This window comes from Solea solea, chromosome 1 (genome assembly GCF_958295425.1).
Source record: "Solea solea chromosome 1, fSolSol10.1, whole genome shotgun sequence".
NCBI lineage: Eukaryota > Metazoa > Chordata > Actinopteri > Pleuronectiformes > Soleidae > Solea > Solea solea.
The window spans coordinates 34441333-34457766 of NC_081134.1; the positions used below are offsets into that span (position 1 = coordinate 34441333).

Below are 16434 nucleotides of genomic sequence, written 5' to 3' on the forward strand. Positions count from 1 at the left end.
AAAAAAACGAATTAAAACTGACAAATCTTAAAAACAAAAAGTCAAAAATAAAAACTAAAACGAATGAAAAATCCCAAACTATAACCTTGGTTTGTGTAACCATTTATAAACAAGTGTTTTACCGATTTAAAACAAAAACAGTGGTGAACTTCTTCTCGTCCAAAAAAAAGCCGTGTTTTACTGAACATGTCAAATCCCTCCTTTAAAGTTGCATCCTTGTTGAGTCCCACTGTAAACGGCTGATAAACTATAAGGTTTCAAAGCTCAGTCGCACAAATCCTCACCTCAGTCCAACTGACTCTGCAAAGTCTCTGCACACAGCAACTGCGGTCTGAGATAAGGAGGCGAGAAGTGCTCGAATTAGGCCATACAGCAACCTCTGAGATTGGGTTCCAGTTCGTCTTTGCCTTGCACTTGACTTAAAACAGGGGGTTATAGATACATATATATGACACACCAGCATCTTTTTGCAGTAAACTGTGACTGAAGTTTGTGCCGACTGAGCGTCAGGATGAGAACAAAATGCCACAGAAGCAACACATGAGATATTGAAGGCTCACCAAATCAACCAAAAGTCATTTTAAAACTGTCGTGCGTGGCTTTTAAATAAGATGATCGATTGTTTTATGTCAAGAAAAACAGAGAAGCCTGCAAACAGGTTGACGTTTGCCCAGAGAAGTGAATTGTGCTGCTCATTTTAACCAAGTCGTTCAGCAGTTGGATAGGATATACCGTATGCTTCTTGTCCTCACCTGCCCCTGCGCTGCTGGTGCATACACACAAACGCTCCCTCAGTCAGGTCTTTTACATGAAGGACACAGCAAACAACTCATGTGAAGTTGTTTGTGTTTGCAGAGACTGAACCTCAGAGGCAGCACGTCAACAACAAATCGGTGCAACTTAGTTTTGGCTTGCTCCATCCACTTTTCACCTATAGGGGGTGTTATAGAGCTCTGGGGCAACACACATGTCTTAGGACTATGACAATATGTTTTGGGGGCGGAGCAGTTATTTGCCCCTCCCATTTCCAATTTTCGCTGCATGTTCCTCGAACCTCACTCAGATGTAAATTTTTACCAGGTCTGATGCGATCGCAAAAATCTGTGAGTTTTGAGGGCATGGGAAAGGCCTCAAAAACACAATTTATTTCAAGGAAAAAGAAGAAGAAGCTCCTTCAGTTTCAACATAATAATAATTCCTAGAATAACAATAGGTGCTCGCACCACTGTGTGAGTGCTCGGGCCTTAATATTAAGTAGGAAAACAATAGATTCCTTGCACTTACACAAAGTGCACAGGCCCTAATAAATATATATAGTGTACAATCTTGGCTCAGACATGAAAGATAATGAAATGCTTGCACTTCAAGTTGTTGAAGTCTTCTTTCGTTGCGTTGATCAGGTGCAGAACGGAGTGGCTGTGTACGCTACATGGGGGACCGTCTCCACTCTACTGAACCTGACAATATATTTACAGCATCAGAGAGGAACGTCGAGATGTGACTGCGCGATGCTGTCACTGATGCTGCTTCTGATGGAGCTGTTCGCCTGGTGAGCCTGCCCCCCCCCCACTGTGTCATATCATTTAACTGTTAGGAGTGTTTTCTCCTCGAGAGACGTCGCACCACGCTCAAGTCTTTCTGTTTCTGTCTGTCAGGTTTCTGTTGGAGAACTTCTACCTCGACGAGCACGTGCGTTACATCGTCACCATTTATCCCGTGGTCATCCTGTGGCTGTCCGGCATCCTCGACAACTCCACCTCCCCTAAAAGCCCCATGTACATTTTTGCAGGTGCTCATGTGTCCTTGAGGAATAACATCTGTCTATGAATTATTAACTCATTCATATATATATGTGACATCTCCTTCTTTACTCTCTCTTCAGCTTTGATCCTGGCTATTTCCTGCATGATGTTTGCGGTGCGCATCGCTCTCATCACATGGAGACACCGCAAGCAACCGCTGTACAAGGACAGTGGACTTAGTATGTCACCGGTCGAAATAGCCTTGACACAAAGGAAAATATTTCTATAAAGTTTAGCGTGAAGCGATTCTCTGTTGGAATACTATACGACTCACATGTTGCCAAGAAGATGCACTTTTTCTTGGTAACAAAAGACATCTGTAAATATCTGAACAAACGGTGGATGAATAAAACTATAAGAGAAAATTAAAAAAAGGGGTTTTGACTTAATGTTGAGCCAGATATTGGCAAAATACTGTACATGGAAGCATGACATTGACATTGTTCATGAAAATTAAAAAACAGTGATTTGATCAACCTCAATATTTGTATCTTGACAAGTTATAGATTGTATTAAGGAGGTATGCAATTGTGTAATTGGACCTCTGCCTACGAAAGAACAACTAAATGTAGAAGCAATTACTTGCAATAAAAATACTATTGCTTGTAGCATCCTGTCCGTGTGTCTAAGTGTCCTTGGGCAAGACATTGGACCCTAATTCACTCCCAATGGTCTGACTGAGGAACTTACACCACTGGGAGTCAGTAAATGAGAATTTTAAAGGCGAGTAGAGTCTCAAACATTTGATATTGGAAGACACACGCACACACAGAGACACAGTCTTGCTTGCCATGATTTCAGAGGACATTGCATTGACTTACTTCTTGGAGACTCACTCTGAGCTTAGTCATAATTACGACTTGGCCTAATCGGTAAAAAAATACGGTAAAAGAATTACCGTAATAACCCAATGCACACCGATACGCTCGGTGTTAAAGGGTTAAAACATGTCGAAATGTACATTTTGAAGACAAGTTCCCACTTAGGTCCCCACAAAATGACCTAATACCTGTAACCACACACACAATAGCAATTATGAGGCGATCAAAGATGAACCATAAAACAGTTCATCCAGCAAATCAAAGTCCAGAATAAGATTGTGTGTGTGTGTGTGTGTGGGTTGACAAAAGTCCTGCGTTGCAGCTGCTGAGAGCTGTAGTCACAACATCATGGAGAGGTCCAAGATGTTTCTCCTCTCGCTGACAAACACTGAGCACGTAGTGATACACGCGTGGAGCATTGCTCTGGCGGTCATCACTCAGGTGACCTCTGACATCTTCTATATTCTGGCGAAGGACAGCAATCTGCCCAACGGTAAGTGACTTTTCCGACAAAAATCCACCATCTCTCTGACTGTGTGTTGTCAAAATAAACGTAACTAACACAATGGTAACATTTTGCCGTACAAAAGTACAATACTTTACGATACGTTTTTAAAGGGCAATCAAAAGTATATAAAGTCTATTACTTCTTACTCACAGACCTTTGCCCCGCCCATGATTTGAAGCCATTTCTGAAAGCTATTACAGTCATCTGGGCCGAGGCCAAACACACGCGGCCATGTAATAACAAGCAACTTGCACGTGTAATCTGGCCGGGTGTGGGTGAATGTACTGTGTCATTTTAAGAGTGCAAATCTAAAGGTTGTGCTGTCACTGCCGCCCGGACATGGACGTCTCTTCTTGGCCTTCAGCTCTGTTTCAGACTTCACTGAGGAACATGACGGAGACCTTCCCCCTGGAGGTGACTATGGACTGGTGGTCAGAAATTTACTGGGTTATGATCGACTTTTGGTCAAAGGCTTGGCTCACGGAAGCGGTGGTCGGCCTTTTAACAAGGTAGCAAGGTTTTTTTGTTTCAACATACGCTGCGTGTAAAAGTGGATGTAGTCTTTTGCTTTGACAAGTAGGATGAAAGAAGCGGGGAGGGAGCCACCGGGGAGCAACTTTGATGGAATCCCTTGATTTATAATGTCAGCAACACATTTTTCTGAGTAGTTAATCGTCTCAATCTCTAGTTTCACGCCTTTTTGAATAGAACATGGTGTTAATTTTGTAAAACATAGATGATAAAGCACAACACAAAGCACGTTTCAGGTGATGTCTTAAAAAAAAGGGGGTTCTTTTTGGCAACCAGAAGACTATGTCCACTTTTATATCGAGTCCATGTGGTTACAATGTAATGCAATGCCAGAAAAATAGAGATTATCAGACTTAAATATTTGAATCCTGCTTTATTTGGTAACACTTATAGGTACACAACGTTATCAGCCATTTATAGCCTTAACAGTGGTGTTTAATCAAGATTTAAAGGTGCTAATGATCCTGTTCCATCTGTATAGAAATGTCCTCGGTCCTCAGTCTTGCAATCCAGAAATCCACCCTCCAGTGTTTTACCTGATGTGGACGATCATTTGCATCGTAAGAATGTGCCACGACCTTCTATGGGGCAGTCAGTAAGTCACATACAGTCGTCACAGTCGCTCACGCAGAAGTTACGTGACAACAGGGACTGAAGCTGCTGCTGTTGCTTTGTGCAGCGCTGTGTTTGCGGCAGTCTTCCTCCGATGGCTGCTCCCCGTCCTCGGCTTCTACATGCTCTACATGTCCTACTCCAACCTGGACAAGCACAGAGCCTGGCTGGCCATCAACAACCCCAGGCTGATCTTTTGGATCCGTTTCCTGGTGAGGCCCAATTTGTATCTGATGACATGAGAGCCTGACTGTACTCATTTCTACATCCATGTTCTATCGTTCGTGACAGACCCAGAACGGGTTGGCAGCGTTCGCTTGGTGGTCTCTCTTGGATGCTATAGAGGGTTTTGGCATCGTGCTCAAGTACAAAGCTGATGTGACGGACCCACTTGTCAGCAGCATCGTGCTCACCATCATCACCATGTGCATTATAACCTGGTAAGGACAAAATTACTCTCAAATATTGGGTTTTTACTTGTAGGTTGAAATGTGGCCTAAAATGGCTGGAATCACATTTTTCCCCTCAGGTTCTTTCTTGAGAACTTCCTGTTGACCGAGTACCTGCGCTACACATTCAGCGTTTACCCCTTCCTCATTCTGGGCTTGGCTTCCATTTTTACCCGGAGCTATAAAGTGAATGACTTCTCCGCAAACACCGTCTTCTGTGGTAAGAGAGCGTTAAGCGCTTAGAAAAAAAAAAATCTCATTTGTGATTTAAATGTCCATGTTTACGTTGCATTTTCTGATCTTTAGGGTTTATTCTACTCCTGATGACCCTCATGAGCGTGATCCACCTCATCTCCGCATGTTTGTACACAAATAAGCAGAGGAACCCTCCCGCAGAGGAGCGTGAAGGCTGTATGACAGTGTGCCAACCCGAAGGCAAGATGGAGCAAACAATGCACAACTGACCTCGTCCTCATCAAGTGTTTTTGCACTTTGAATGTGTCACCACACGAGAGCAGCAAATACTCACATCCCATTGGAAACATGAGCTGACATAAAGAGAGGTGGTGCAAGAGACATATATATGCTAAGCATATGGAAAATCACTTTGTTACCAAGCAGACGAATCAACTGAATTTCATCAACGAAGAACAACCGACATATATGAAAATAATATGCTTCATTTCAGTCTTGCACACGCTCAAAATATCACAGCTGGGTTATTTTGTAAAAAACTAAAATGTGTTTTTTTGTTTTTTAATTAAAAAACCTCACACACACACTCTCTCTCTCCCATGTCCCCTGAGTGCGTCCGTGACGTGATGCCGTGGAGATTATCACGAGCCGCAGTTTAGAAGTGCCCTCTTTCTTGATGCAGCTTAAAGAACAGAATATCAAACACGCTTGTTGGCTGTGGAGAGGAGCAGCCGCGACCTTTGATGAGGATGCTGAGCTGAATGGAACTGAATATCAGATGAAAGCGGCAAAGAGAGTGAGAGAGAGAGAGAGAGGAATTAGAATAAGGATACAATGAGTCAACTGTACAACTGAGTATATTGGTTTCCATCTGTAGCACAAATAAAGAAATGAAATGCTAAATCGTCAGTGGTTGGTTATTTCCACATTTGTTCTCCCCCCCAGACACTGCCTTCATTGTTTGGATTGAGATTCATCTAAAACAAACTAAACATCATTTTTCTCTCTGCTGTGGGTGTAGTGTTACTTTGGTGTTTACAGACATTATAATGCAAAATTGTCCTTGTGGGCGTGGGTCTGTGACCCTGCTTGTAAAATGGGAAATTGTCTGTCCTTTCTTTGGAGAAGAAGTTATTATCTCCGGCTTCCGAAAAGCCAAACTGGTCTGCCTTTGGGGGTCAATCGCTAAAAGGGGTCAGGTTGGAGCACCGAGGCGTGTAGAATCACTAATTATAAATGCCTTTGCTGTGTATTAGTGTCACGTGCACGTTGGAGTGAGTAGTTGTGCGTCCGTAAACATCAGTTTTTGATGTGATATTGCAACACGCTGTCCTTGGAAAGTGATGAAACACAAAGCTGCCTGCGGGGAAACGGATGTGACCCAATTAGGGAGGATTTCCCAACCCCATTTTTACTATCAAAGGGATATCTGTGAGAACACTTAAGCTCTTTAAGTAGAAAAAACTTATTTAGAGATTAACTGGCAACAGGCAACATAAGGTAAAACTTCTTATAGCCAAAAACCAAGATTTTAAGACGTCACTATATGCACTGCTATTGCTGTTTTATGAAATAGAGTTTTGGCCCAAAAGAATCAGATCTATAATGGAATCCCTGTTCTGTTTCATAGCCAAAACCTGATCTTTCGAAATGGCACCAAGAGCTCTGCTACTGCTATTGGGTTAAAGAAAGTCAGATGTGTACGTAACCACATTGGAGAACATGACTGTAATAAAACAGACCACAGAGAAATGAGAGTAAAGAAATCTTAATTCTGCAACTTTCTCTTGAGGATGCAGCATTAACTTAGTCCAAAAGAATAATAACTTTACACCAGATTAGGTCCAATAATCCTAAAACAGGAGCAGAAAATGAGATTTCCCTCGTCCCATCGAGTGTCAGATTACAAGGCTCCAATCAAGCCTTTGTTAGAACTTAATTTGTATTATTCCCTTCCTGCCCGGTATATTATAAATAACTTTAGCAGGTGATACAAAGTCTATTAAAGTGCTTCATGGGTGTGACTGCCGCACATATTGGACTCTGGGTGTTATCACATCATCCCTCAGGAGAGACAAAGATAAATCGTCCCTGGAGTGAAACACTGGGGGGCAAATGAAATTCACAAAGGAAGAAATGAAGGTGTTTTACTGTCTGCCAGCCTTGTAATTGTTTCTATACTCTCCAAAGACTTACATGAGCGAAATAACCTAGATATGCAAATGTAAATTTGCAATTATTTTAATTTATATAATTATGCAAAGGAAAGAGATTGGGTTGAGGAAAGAAAAAAAAAAGAAAAAAAAAAAGTCGTACCTTGTGCCAATTCCTCCTCCCACTCAAGCCCCCTCGCTCTGCAGGGTACAGCTAAATTATGTGGGAATTTAAAAGCATGCTCGGCTACACAGATGAGCATCAATTATCTCTAACATTTTAATGAGTGGTCTTCAGACCCTCGGAATCGACAAATAGTGAGACGGAGGCGGTAATCAATACGAGTGGAGACTTAAATGCGGTGATTAAAAACATACATGTATGAATTTATGAACAAACTTTCTGTGCTTGTTAATGTTTCCATTTAAAACAGCACTGTTTTTTTTTTGTTTTTATGAACCCCGTGCATGATGCAGGCCTCGTCAGCCACAGTCAAAGACTGCATGGATAAGACCCTCAGTGAGAAACTGCTGTTCAATTTGTGAAATCACTTCAGATCATCATTTTTCCTTTGTTTCTCTCTGTTGGGGGAGAATCGCTGCCTTGTGCTTTTATTTTTAATTTCCACAAACATTTCTAACAGAATGAAAATGAAGGATTTCCAGAGGCTAGAATCAGTCTTTCAGTGTGGGCGACTCATCTATAGGGAAGTTATTAAATGGAGCAAAAACATATCATGAATCTACAACGGAGTATTAGGGCTATTAGGGTCGTAATCTTACGAGGGTAAAGTTGTAATCTTACCAGAATAGAGTCAGAATTTTACGAGAATAAAGTCGGAATTTTGCAAGAATAAAGTCAGACTTTTGCAAGAATAAAGTCATAATCTTACACGAATAAAGTCGGACTTTTGCAAGAATAAAGTCAGAATATTAAAAAAGTCATAATATTATGAGATAAAAGTCATAATCTTACGAGAATAAAGTCGTAATTTTACAAGACAATTTTTCAGAATTCTGTGAGAATAAAATCGTAATCTTGACAGTATAGAGTTGTAATTTTTCAGGAAATAAAGTCGTAATATTAAGAAAAAAAAGAAATTATTTTACGAGAATGAAGTCGTAATCTTACGAGAATAAAGCCGTAATCTTACAAGAATAAAGTCGTAATTTTACAAGAATAATGTTGTAATCTCACGTGAATAGAGTTGTAATTTTGCGAGGATGAAACCATAATGTAATGAGAATAAAGTTGTAATCTTAAGAGAAAACAGACATCATTTTACGAAAATAAAGTTGTAATATTATGAAAATAAAGTCGCTATCTTGCGAGAATAAAGTCGTAATCTTACGAGAATAGTGGTGACAGAAAGGTGGATTAATTTCTCCATTTTTTATAAAAAAAATACACTTTCGGGTGATTTAAGAGGATATTAGCAATTTTAATAATCTCACAACTTCTATCACAACAGTACAACGACGTACTGTACTTTCATTGCGGTGAGTGCGGCGTGTGCCAAGATTTTAATCAATACCTGTTGAATTCATTCATGTCTGTCTCTACTGCGTGAACATATTAAACAGCTGCTTGAAAAACAACAACAACAACAACAACAGCAGAAGCAGCAGCAGCAGCAGCAGCAGCAGCAACATGTTGAAGAGTGGGTTTTTGCCAGAAGCGAACAAACTCCAGCAAACCTCAAATAAAACAACAGCGGCACAGTGATGCCAATTAGGTTCAAAAGACAATTATAACATATGTAAATGATTTCACTTAATTAATCCCATGTCACAGTTACACTAATTAGTCAGAAATCCCCAACTCCTATTGCTCCATATTTAAGACAAACCTAATCTCAGTCCAGATACGAGGACAGCAGACACCAAAGAGTGAAATCTGTATAATTATTACTTTAAATGGATGATTTTTTTGACTAATTAGTGCTTTTTTTTTTGTCGTTTTCTTGGAAGCAGACAAACCAACAAGGAACTTGTTGATGTTAATCAAAAGATACTGACTTTCATTTACAGTTGTCATTAAGGGAATAGTAATTATAGACGGAAATGTCTCTGCAGCGGCGTGTGAGTGACTTAAAAGATAGAAAGATAACTCGGCGTGACATGTTTACAGCCGGTCTCAAGAGATGAACAGCTGATCCCCAAATGTAACAATCACGCGTGATTATCGCTTTATTGGACAAAAAAGAAATGATGAAACACTTTGTCTGGTTCGGTTTCGTCCTGCCTGCGTTTATTTCTTGTAGTTTTTTTTGTTGTCAACACAAATCACAAATCTTACTCCCTTTCACTGCTGATGTTTATGTGCCGAAAGCGATTCACACTGAGAGTTTTACGAGGGGCCGTGCTAAAAAAGAAAAAAAAAGATGCACAGAGAAAACTGCCTGCGAGGGAAAAATACTCAAGATTGTTTTGGCATCAATGAGAGAGAGAGAGCGGCATAATGTCGTTTTATACTTACATCATAAATATTGATACGGTGTAACAAGGACTCTTCATTCACTAGACAAACATGTGCTACTTTCCAGTGGTTTGTCCTTCTTTTTATGTAGCAATACTCAGCGAAAGCCAATTTTAAGCATCTTTTAGATGAAGAAAGCACATTATTTTTGGACAAAATGTCTCTTCTTTTGTACGCATGTAAAAAAAACATAGACATGCGCTGGTGAATATTCCTGTAATTCTCTATTTACATTTAACAACATGTGTAGACTAACGTGTGATTATCATATTGGATCTAACAAAGCACAATGAGTGCATGATTATTGGGGAGATTCATTATGAGAATATAATTGATTCTGAGCAATATAATCATGTTCAGTCACCAATGACACATAATTACATTCTTTGAAGACAAGGAGTCTGTAAACAACTCGTCCACATAAACAACCACAAGCTAATTTCGTCACTTTATAAGCCAGCATCTACATTCTATTTTACATACACGCGCAGAGGAAAAACAACATTGTAAAGATCGGCTGCGTCTTCGCGGCGCCTGAGTACCGAAAGCCACTTCATTTGCAATCTAACTGCAAGAACCGTGGTCACAAGAATGCACAAGCGTAGACTAATGAATGCTAAAGTGCATCGTTTGACAGGAGCATGCCAGCATACGCTAGTGTGACCTTGTAAAAGGAGCAACATCAGCCCTCAAACCACAAAACTCCACGTCTTGTTTCACCTGCACATTTCAGACCAATTAAGGCTTCATTAGCAAATCAAAAAAAGACAAAACCTGCACAGACTCTGAGCAGGAAAATGCTGAGCTGTCAGTATAACGCTTGATGTTGTTAATGCTAGAAATGAATCCAAATGTCAAGGGAAATATCACTGCAGCTGAAAGGAAGCGGAAAGCGTTTGTAAGGTGACGAATGTGGCAAAAAAGGCACATTAGCACAACAAGGGCATGTCGTATGGCTCCTTACGACAAAGATATCTCATCAAATGTGGGAAGCGTTGAGGCGAGGACGCTGACTGTAGACTGCTGCTGTCATTTCCAGGATCAACACTTCCTGTAAGCTACAGTTCACATGTGAGACTCGGGGGGGGGGGAAACAAAGCACACGTTTCTAAATTGGATGTGTCACCGGTGACTTTATATTAAGAATAACAACAGGGAAAAAAACAGGAGCTCTAGACACAGAAATAGGACAGCATACACCCTCAGTGAATGGTGTCTGGCAGGGGCTCAATTTCAAGTATCTGACTCATTGTCCCCTAAAAGGTCCAAGGTCTCTGATTGCAGCAAATTACAGATTAAAGGGCCTTTCATACAGTTGCACAAGCGCTCCCGCTGCACTGCTCTGTGACGTGATGTGTGCAAGAATGTTTGTGTGTTATCGCAGTGGCCAGCGAGGCTCCTCTCTGCTTCCCCTGTGTGGTTAACTAAACGTGGCGAAAGATGGATCGGAGAAAGGAAGGTGAAGTCACTTTAGATGCCCCCGTCTGTTTTGCGGCAATATCAGATGAGTTATTGTAATGCAAGGCCACATCTTCTCATTGTTGCACTTGGAAATTCTAATATAATTTTAAAGAAATATGAAGCTTCAGCTTGTTTTACCTTGGCTGGTCCCTGGGAGCTTTAGACTGATGGCTCCTCTCAGACTTTCCTGGCATATGACCTTGAGTTCTTTATTAATTTCCTTATTTTTTAGGGCAATACCTCGGGCTATTCACCTAACAGATGAGTCAGGGGATCACTCCAGGCAAAATATCTTAAATTAGACAATTTCCAGTTAAGAAGACTTCAACATTTCATTAACTATTTCAATTATAAATTCCTGTTGAAGAATAATTAAATTAATACGATCAAATTAGCTTTTTGTTTCATGAGCAGGGCGCGCTTTTCAATTATTCAAAGGATACTAATTATTTTAAGTATTCAATGACAGTTGAGTTGATGTTTAGTCACATCAGACTCATTTCGACGTCTGGAAATGGCAAATCACACGGTGAGATTTATTCTGACACTTTATTTTGATGAGTACCAAGGATATTATTGTCTGCAACAGTCCTTGAGTAATGGGGTGGTTGAGTGGAATGTCACCACTTTAAATAAAAGCCCAATTCAAAGGGAAGGCGAAGAAAAAAATAAAAATCACCTGGAACAATTCGATTCTGCCTGTCACGTCGACAACAGGTGAGAACTTATTGGTGTTTTGACAGCCATCGATCACACATTTTACTCTGTGGTGTTAAATGACCAAGTCCCGCAGTCTATCATTGTGTTTTAAAACGCTCTGTGCTCAATGTGACATCGTTGTAGAGGCGCAAATGAGACTGAATATTATAACGGAGAATAATCTCCGTAGTGGTTATTCAAAATTCCAAAACGAGACAAAAAAGAAATACTTCCTTGTCTGATCAGCAATACGTTTTTTTTTTTTTTGCTTATATGGACATGGGGGGGGGGGGAGTGTTTATATGTCAAAGTTATGATTCTTTTTATATCAAATTTTTAGTTGTGATATTATGTAGCAATAATCACATAATAGACCGTTTCTCTTTAGGATATAAGACACTCTATATTGCACATTCTTATAGCCTCTGAATATACCGTACAGTAATGTAAAAAAGCAGCCGAAATTCTCTGTGTTCTAAGGGTTAAAACTTACTTATTTACTTCAAAACATGCAGCGTCTGTCCAGTGAGTTAAAGCATGTTTCAGGAGTCACGATTAAGAACAGGAAGGAAAAATTGTTGTAACACTAAAGCCCCTTTTCCACCTATGGTCTCAGGTCACCTCGGCACGGCACGGCACGGCACGGCACGGCACGGCACAGGTTGGTTTTCCACTACAAAATAGTACCTACTCAACGTGGGCGGAGTCATCACTGTACGGCTGCGAGGCGAGCCGGTGGAAAAGTGCCATAAATACAGCCTTGCACTGCACAAACAATTTAGCAGGGTAATCCTCCAATATAAGTCTGAAAATGTAAGAAAGAGGGGGGGGGGGCTTCATTTTGTTATTTAAAGCAGCTGCAAACGATATTTCCAGTCCTGGCAAATTCACTGCACCACAGGGGGTCAAAGCAATTTTATCAAAAAAGATTGCTGGACGAACCTCTCACCTCTATATTATGACACCGACTTAAAACGAAAGACTGAGTGCATCAGCAGCCATTTATGAACGGAAACGCTACCATTGAGGGGTATCACAAAAACAAATTACCAATTAAAAAACAAAAATGTGTGTGGGTTTGTTTTATTCCCTTAAGCTGCTTCAGCACAGCAGCTACTCTCCCCGTATATATACACCGCATTAAAAATAGTGACACTGTCATAGTAACAATAAAAATGGTAACCACGTATACACAAGTTAGAAATGAGGATGATAATAAAAAAGTAGATATTAAATTAGAAAGAGACACAGTGTGATATTAAAATAATGCAGCATTATATGAGAAACAAGAGAAAATAAAGAACATCTATCTATCTGTCTGTCTATTGTTCTACCTGTCTATTGTTCTATCTGTCTATCTATCTATCTGTCTGTCTGTCTGTCTGTCTGTCTGTCTGTCTATCTATCTATCTATCTATCTATCTATCTATCTATCTATCTATCTATCTATCTATCTATCGTTCTATCTGTCTATCTATCTATCTATCTATCTATCTATCTATCCATCTATCCATCTATCTATCTATCGTTCTATCTGTCTATCTATCTATCTATCTATCTATCTATCTATCTATCTATCTATCTGTCTGTCTGTCTATTACCCAGCAAAGTATTGGATTAGTCTAATAATCTCAACTCTTTCAAACTCCTAGAGATACAAATAATTATAGATATTTAATTACCTACAGAAGCTACAGTATCGTGTACATACTGTATATATGTATATATATATATATATATACATATGTATATATATATACATATGTATATATATATATATACATATATATGGATATATATATATATATATATATATATATATATGTATATATATATATATATATATATGTATATACATACATATGCTTCAGTTTTTGACACACGTCCTGTAAAAGAGGCCACAGTCACATTGAGTCAACCTCTGGAACATAATTTATGCACATACATAACAATCTGGCTGCATTTAGTTCATGTTCCGGAGTGACTGCTCCACTGTGTACCATCCTCACAAATGAATCACTGCCTCTTTTCTTCCATACACTGGGCAGGTGCTGCTTGCCTCAGCACATCACGACCTAACACCTTGCCCATAGGAACCGACTCCTGCCTTTGCCAGCTATACTGACGCGCGGTGACGCCGCAATTAGGTGTGGGCGCTAAAGTGCTGAGACACTTATGATTAACGTTCAAGGACGAGCGACGGTGGCTCTTGAAAGTGTGTGTAGTGTACTACAGTAGCAACACTATATTTGCAGATCAGAGGAAGAAGAAGAATTAGCATTAGTAGTTTGAGTTTTTAAAGTTGGAGCCTTTTTATCTTACACAACACGTCCACTCCTGACATAATATCTACTGTCACAAATAGGAAATCCATCCTGAACACTGGATTCTTTCTGCGTATAAAAATATGCCAACACTAGTTCTATATTATAGTCTGAACAAGGCCGATAAATTCTCTGAAAGAGTCAATAAATCAGGTCAGTGCTTCAGGAGAGGCGGCCTGGTTTTACCTCCATGACACAGTTAGACACATGGAGCACACACGTGACCTTGTGGGGATGGTAGAGTGAACAGACGGTGCCCTAATGTGAAATCCCCTGTTTTGCTGTGTTTAACACCCAATCAATCATCGCACAATTACTGCTGGCCAGACCCACGGGCACGCCACTGAATTTATGTGGCAGGTTTACCAGCAATGTCCCTGATCCAACACTGCAGCACCTTTTTTTCCTCCCACCCTTCCTCTGTGGTCATTTTCCAGGACAAGTGATGTAAGATCATAGCTGCTGACTGTGTTAAATTCAGGATGTAATGAGAATAATTGATGTCTTACTATTTATGTCAGTGATACCAGTCGGGCAGGACAAGGTCATCCGAGGGAGCTGCAGATACAGTATGTGGCCAGAGTGGGAATAAAAGCCCTCTTTGTCTTGAACATGGGTGCAGAGGAGAGACAGGAGGATGTGTGTGTGTGTGTGTTGTGTGATTCTCGCAAGGTGAGTTGCATCTGCTCAGCCGGGCACACCGTGTGATTCTGCCGCTGACAGACGTAAATGCTAAGCTTCATTAGTGCTCACACTTTCAGAGGAAATCACACAATGTGAGCCCGCTGCAGTGTATTTTAATCATGCAAATAGCTGCAAATACAAGTATGCCATCTGCTTTAATAAGACCTGATTCACACTGACACTTTGAATGAGGCTGCATTGATGTCTTTCTATCCCCATGATTAGCCCGTGATTATTTTTTGTAAAGCACATTATTCAGCGGCAACTGCTCTGCCGATTTCATTTTGTGCCTCAGAAAGAATCACCTATGCGATGGGAGTTACGGGGGAGGAGGACTCACACTGAGCGGGGGTTTGGGAGGGTGTCACGGCGACTCACATCTTCTCCTGAGCAGAGGGATGATGTGATAAGCTCCGCCACTTGCTGCATATCTCATGGCTACGTACTCGACCTCCTTGAGCAGGTGTTTCAAACAAATCCCCGGGATTAGAAAAGAGGTGCGCGGCGGCACATGCAACAATTAGTGAGACTCTCGTTCTAATCTCTGCCGTTGCGGAGTTGAAGTTGGCGCCTGTTCCTGTCTGGTGTGGTTTGTGGCCACGCGTGGTTGTGCGGCGACAAATACAGGATTTCCTTATCACCACCAATGGTAATCAGGAAGCTCGCTGTGGTGCTGACTGTAGCGCTGAAACAACAACTTTTAAATGTGTTCCCATTTACGATCGCTTACAGTGAGCGCGTCTGACACTAAGCAGTGACTTTATAGTCAGGACGTCGCTCCGGGTTGGTGATGTATTAGCCTGCGTTATAGGACAGCTGCATGTCATTACCTTCACAGCGAGGGCCTGACATTATAAAGCCTGGGATGCATGGATCTTCTTCTTTATCTTCTTTGTAACATCAGGGTCTCCTGAGTTCACGCCTGGTTTTTACTCGGCTACAAGTCTGTTTAGTTCTCCACATCAAAACATCTTTAACACCTAAACCTTCAAAAAAAAATAGTTTTGCTTATTTTAACCATAAAAAGACCATTTCCCATTTTTCCAGAATAACTTTAAGTATCTGGCAGTTATTTACAATTTACTGCATGTTAAAACAGTGTATTAACAATTTAAAATGGTTAAAAAAAACACTGTAGTTGTTCATGAACACCAGATTCTGCTGTTAAATTTGAAAGTTGAAACTCACGTACAGGTGCTTTTCCCACTTTTTCCCTTTCTGGTGACAAAGACGCTGATTCGCCAGCATCCTTTCTGAAATTACCGTAATAACCACACGCTGGCTTTGGCGTGCAACTTCTCACCTTCCCCAAACCGTTGGAATTTTTCCGTTAGCACAAGCCGTCGCGTAATTACGGTAATGAATGCAAAGTGCGCTCGTGTGATACGTCGTCTGCGATACGTCCGGTGTTAAAGGGTTAAAGCAAATTCTTCATTAACAGATGATTGCATGAGTGCAAAGAGGCGTAAATGATTAGTCGCTGGTTAGTTAGTCATTAGTTGATATCAGTTTGATGAGTTAACTACTTTCTGAATCTGAAAAAAGGCCACTCGGACATGGACGAGAATGAAACAGGTGCTGAAATCTCTGGTCACAGGAAATACAAGAGGTTTGAGGACACTTAAATGATTAGTTAGGGATTAAAGGGGGCTATATGTGAGATTATTCCTGTGTTCATCCAATTTTAATGGATCCAATCCAATCCAATTTTAAAAC

The 16434-nt window shown here is 40.6% G+C and overlaps 2 protein-coding genes across 2 annotated transcripts in view; both read left to right on the plus strand.

Annotated features, from left to right (window-relative positions):
- The window catches only part of LOC131456969 (uncharacterized), a 63509-nt gene extending 61189 nt beyond the window's left edge, over nucleotides 1–2320 (plus strand). Inside the window, exons 7-9 of the mRNA XM_058625697.1 lie at nucleotides 1401–1549; nucleotides 1656–1789; nucleotides 1883–2320. Of these exons, the coding sequence (XP_058481680.1) occupies nucleotides 1401–1549; nucleotides 1656–1789; nucleotides 1883–2031 (432 nt within the window). The 3' untranslated portion in view covers nucleotides 2032–2320. The remainder of the gene's footprint in view (nucleotides 1–1400; nucleotides 1550–1655; nucleotides 1790–1882) is intronic.
- Nucleotides 2321–2971: 651 nt separating this feature from the next.
- LOC131456977 (uncharacterized) lies at nucleotides 2972–5187 on the plus strand. The gene is made up of 7 exons (XM_058625708.1): nucleotides 2972–3116; nucleotides 3496–3640; nucleotides 4144–4257; nucleotides 4342–4486; nucleotides 4566–4714; nucleotides 4804–4943; nucleotides 5030–5187. The coding sequence occupies exons 1-7, from the start codon at nucleotides 2972–2974 to the stop codon at nucleotides 5185–5187; spliced, it is 996 nt and encodes a 331-aa protein (XP_058481691.1).
- Nucleotides 5188–16434: the final 11247 nt, after the last annotated feature.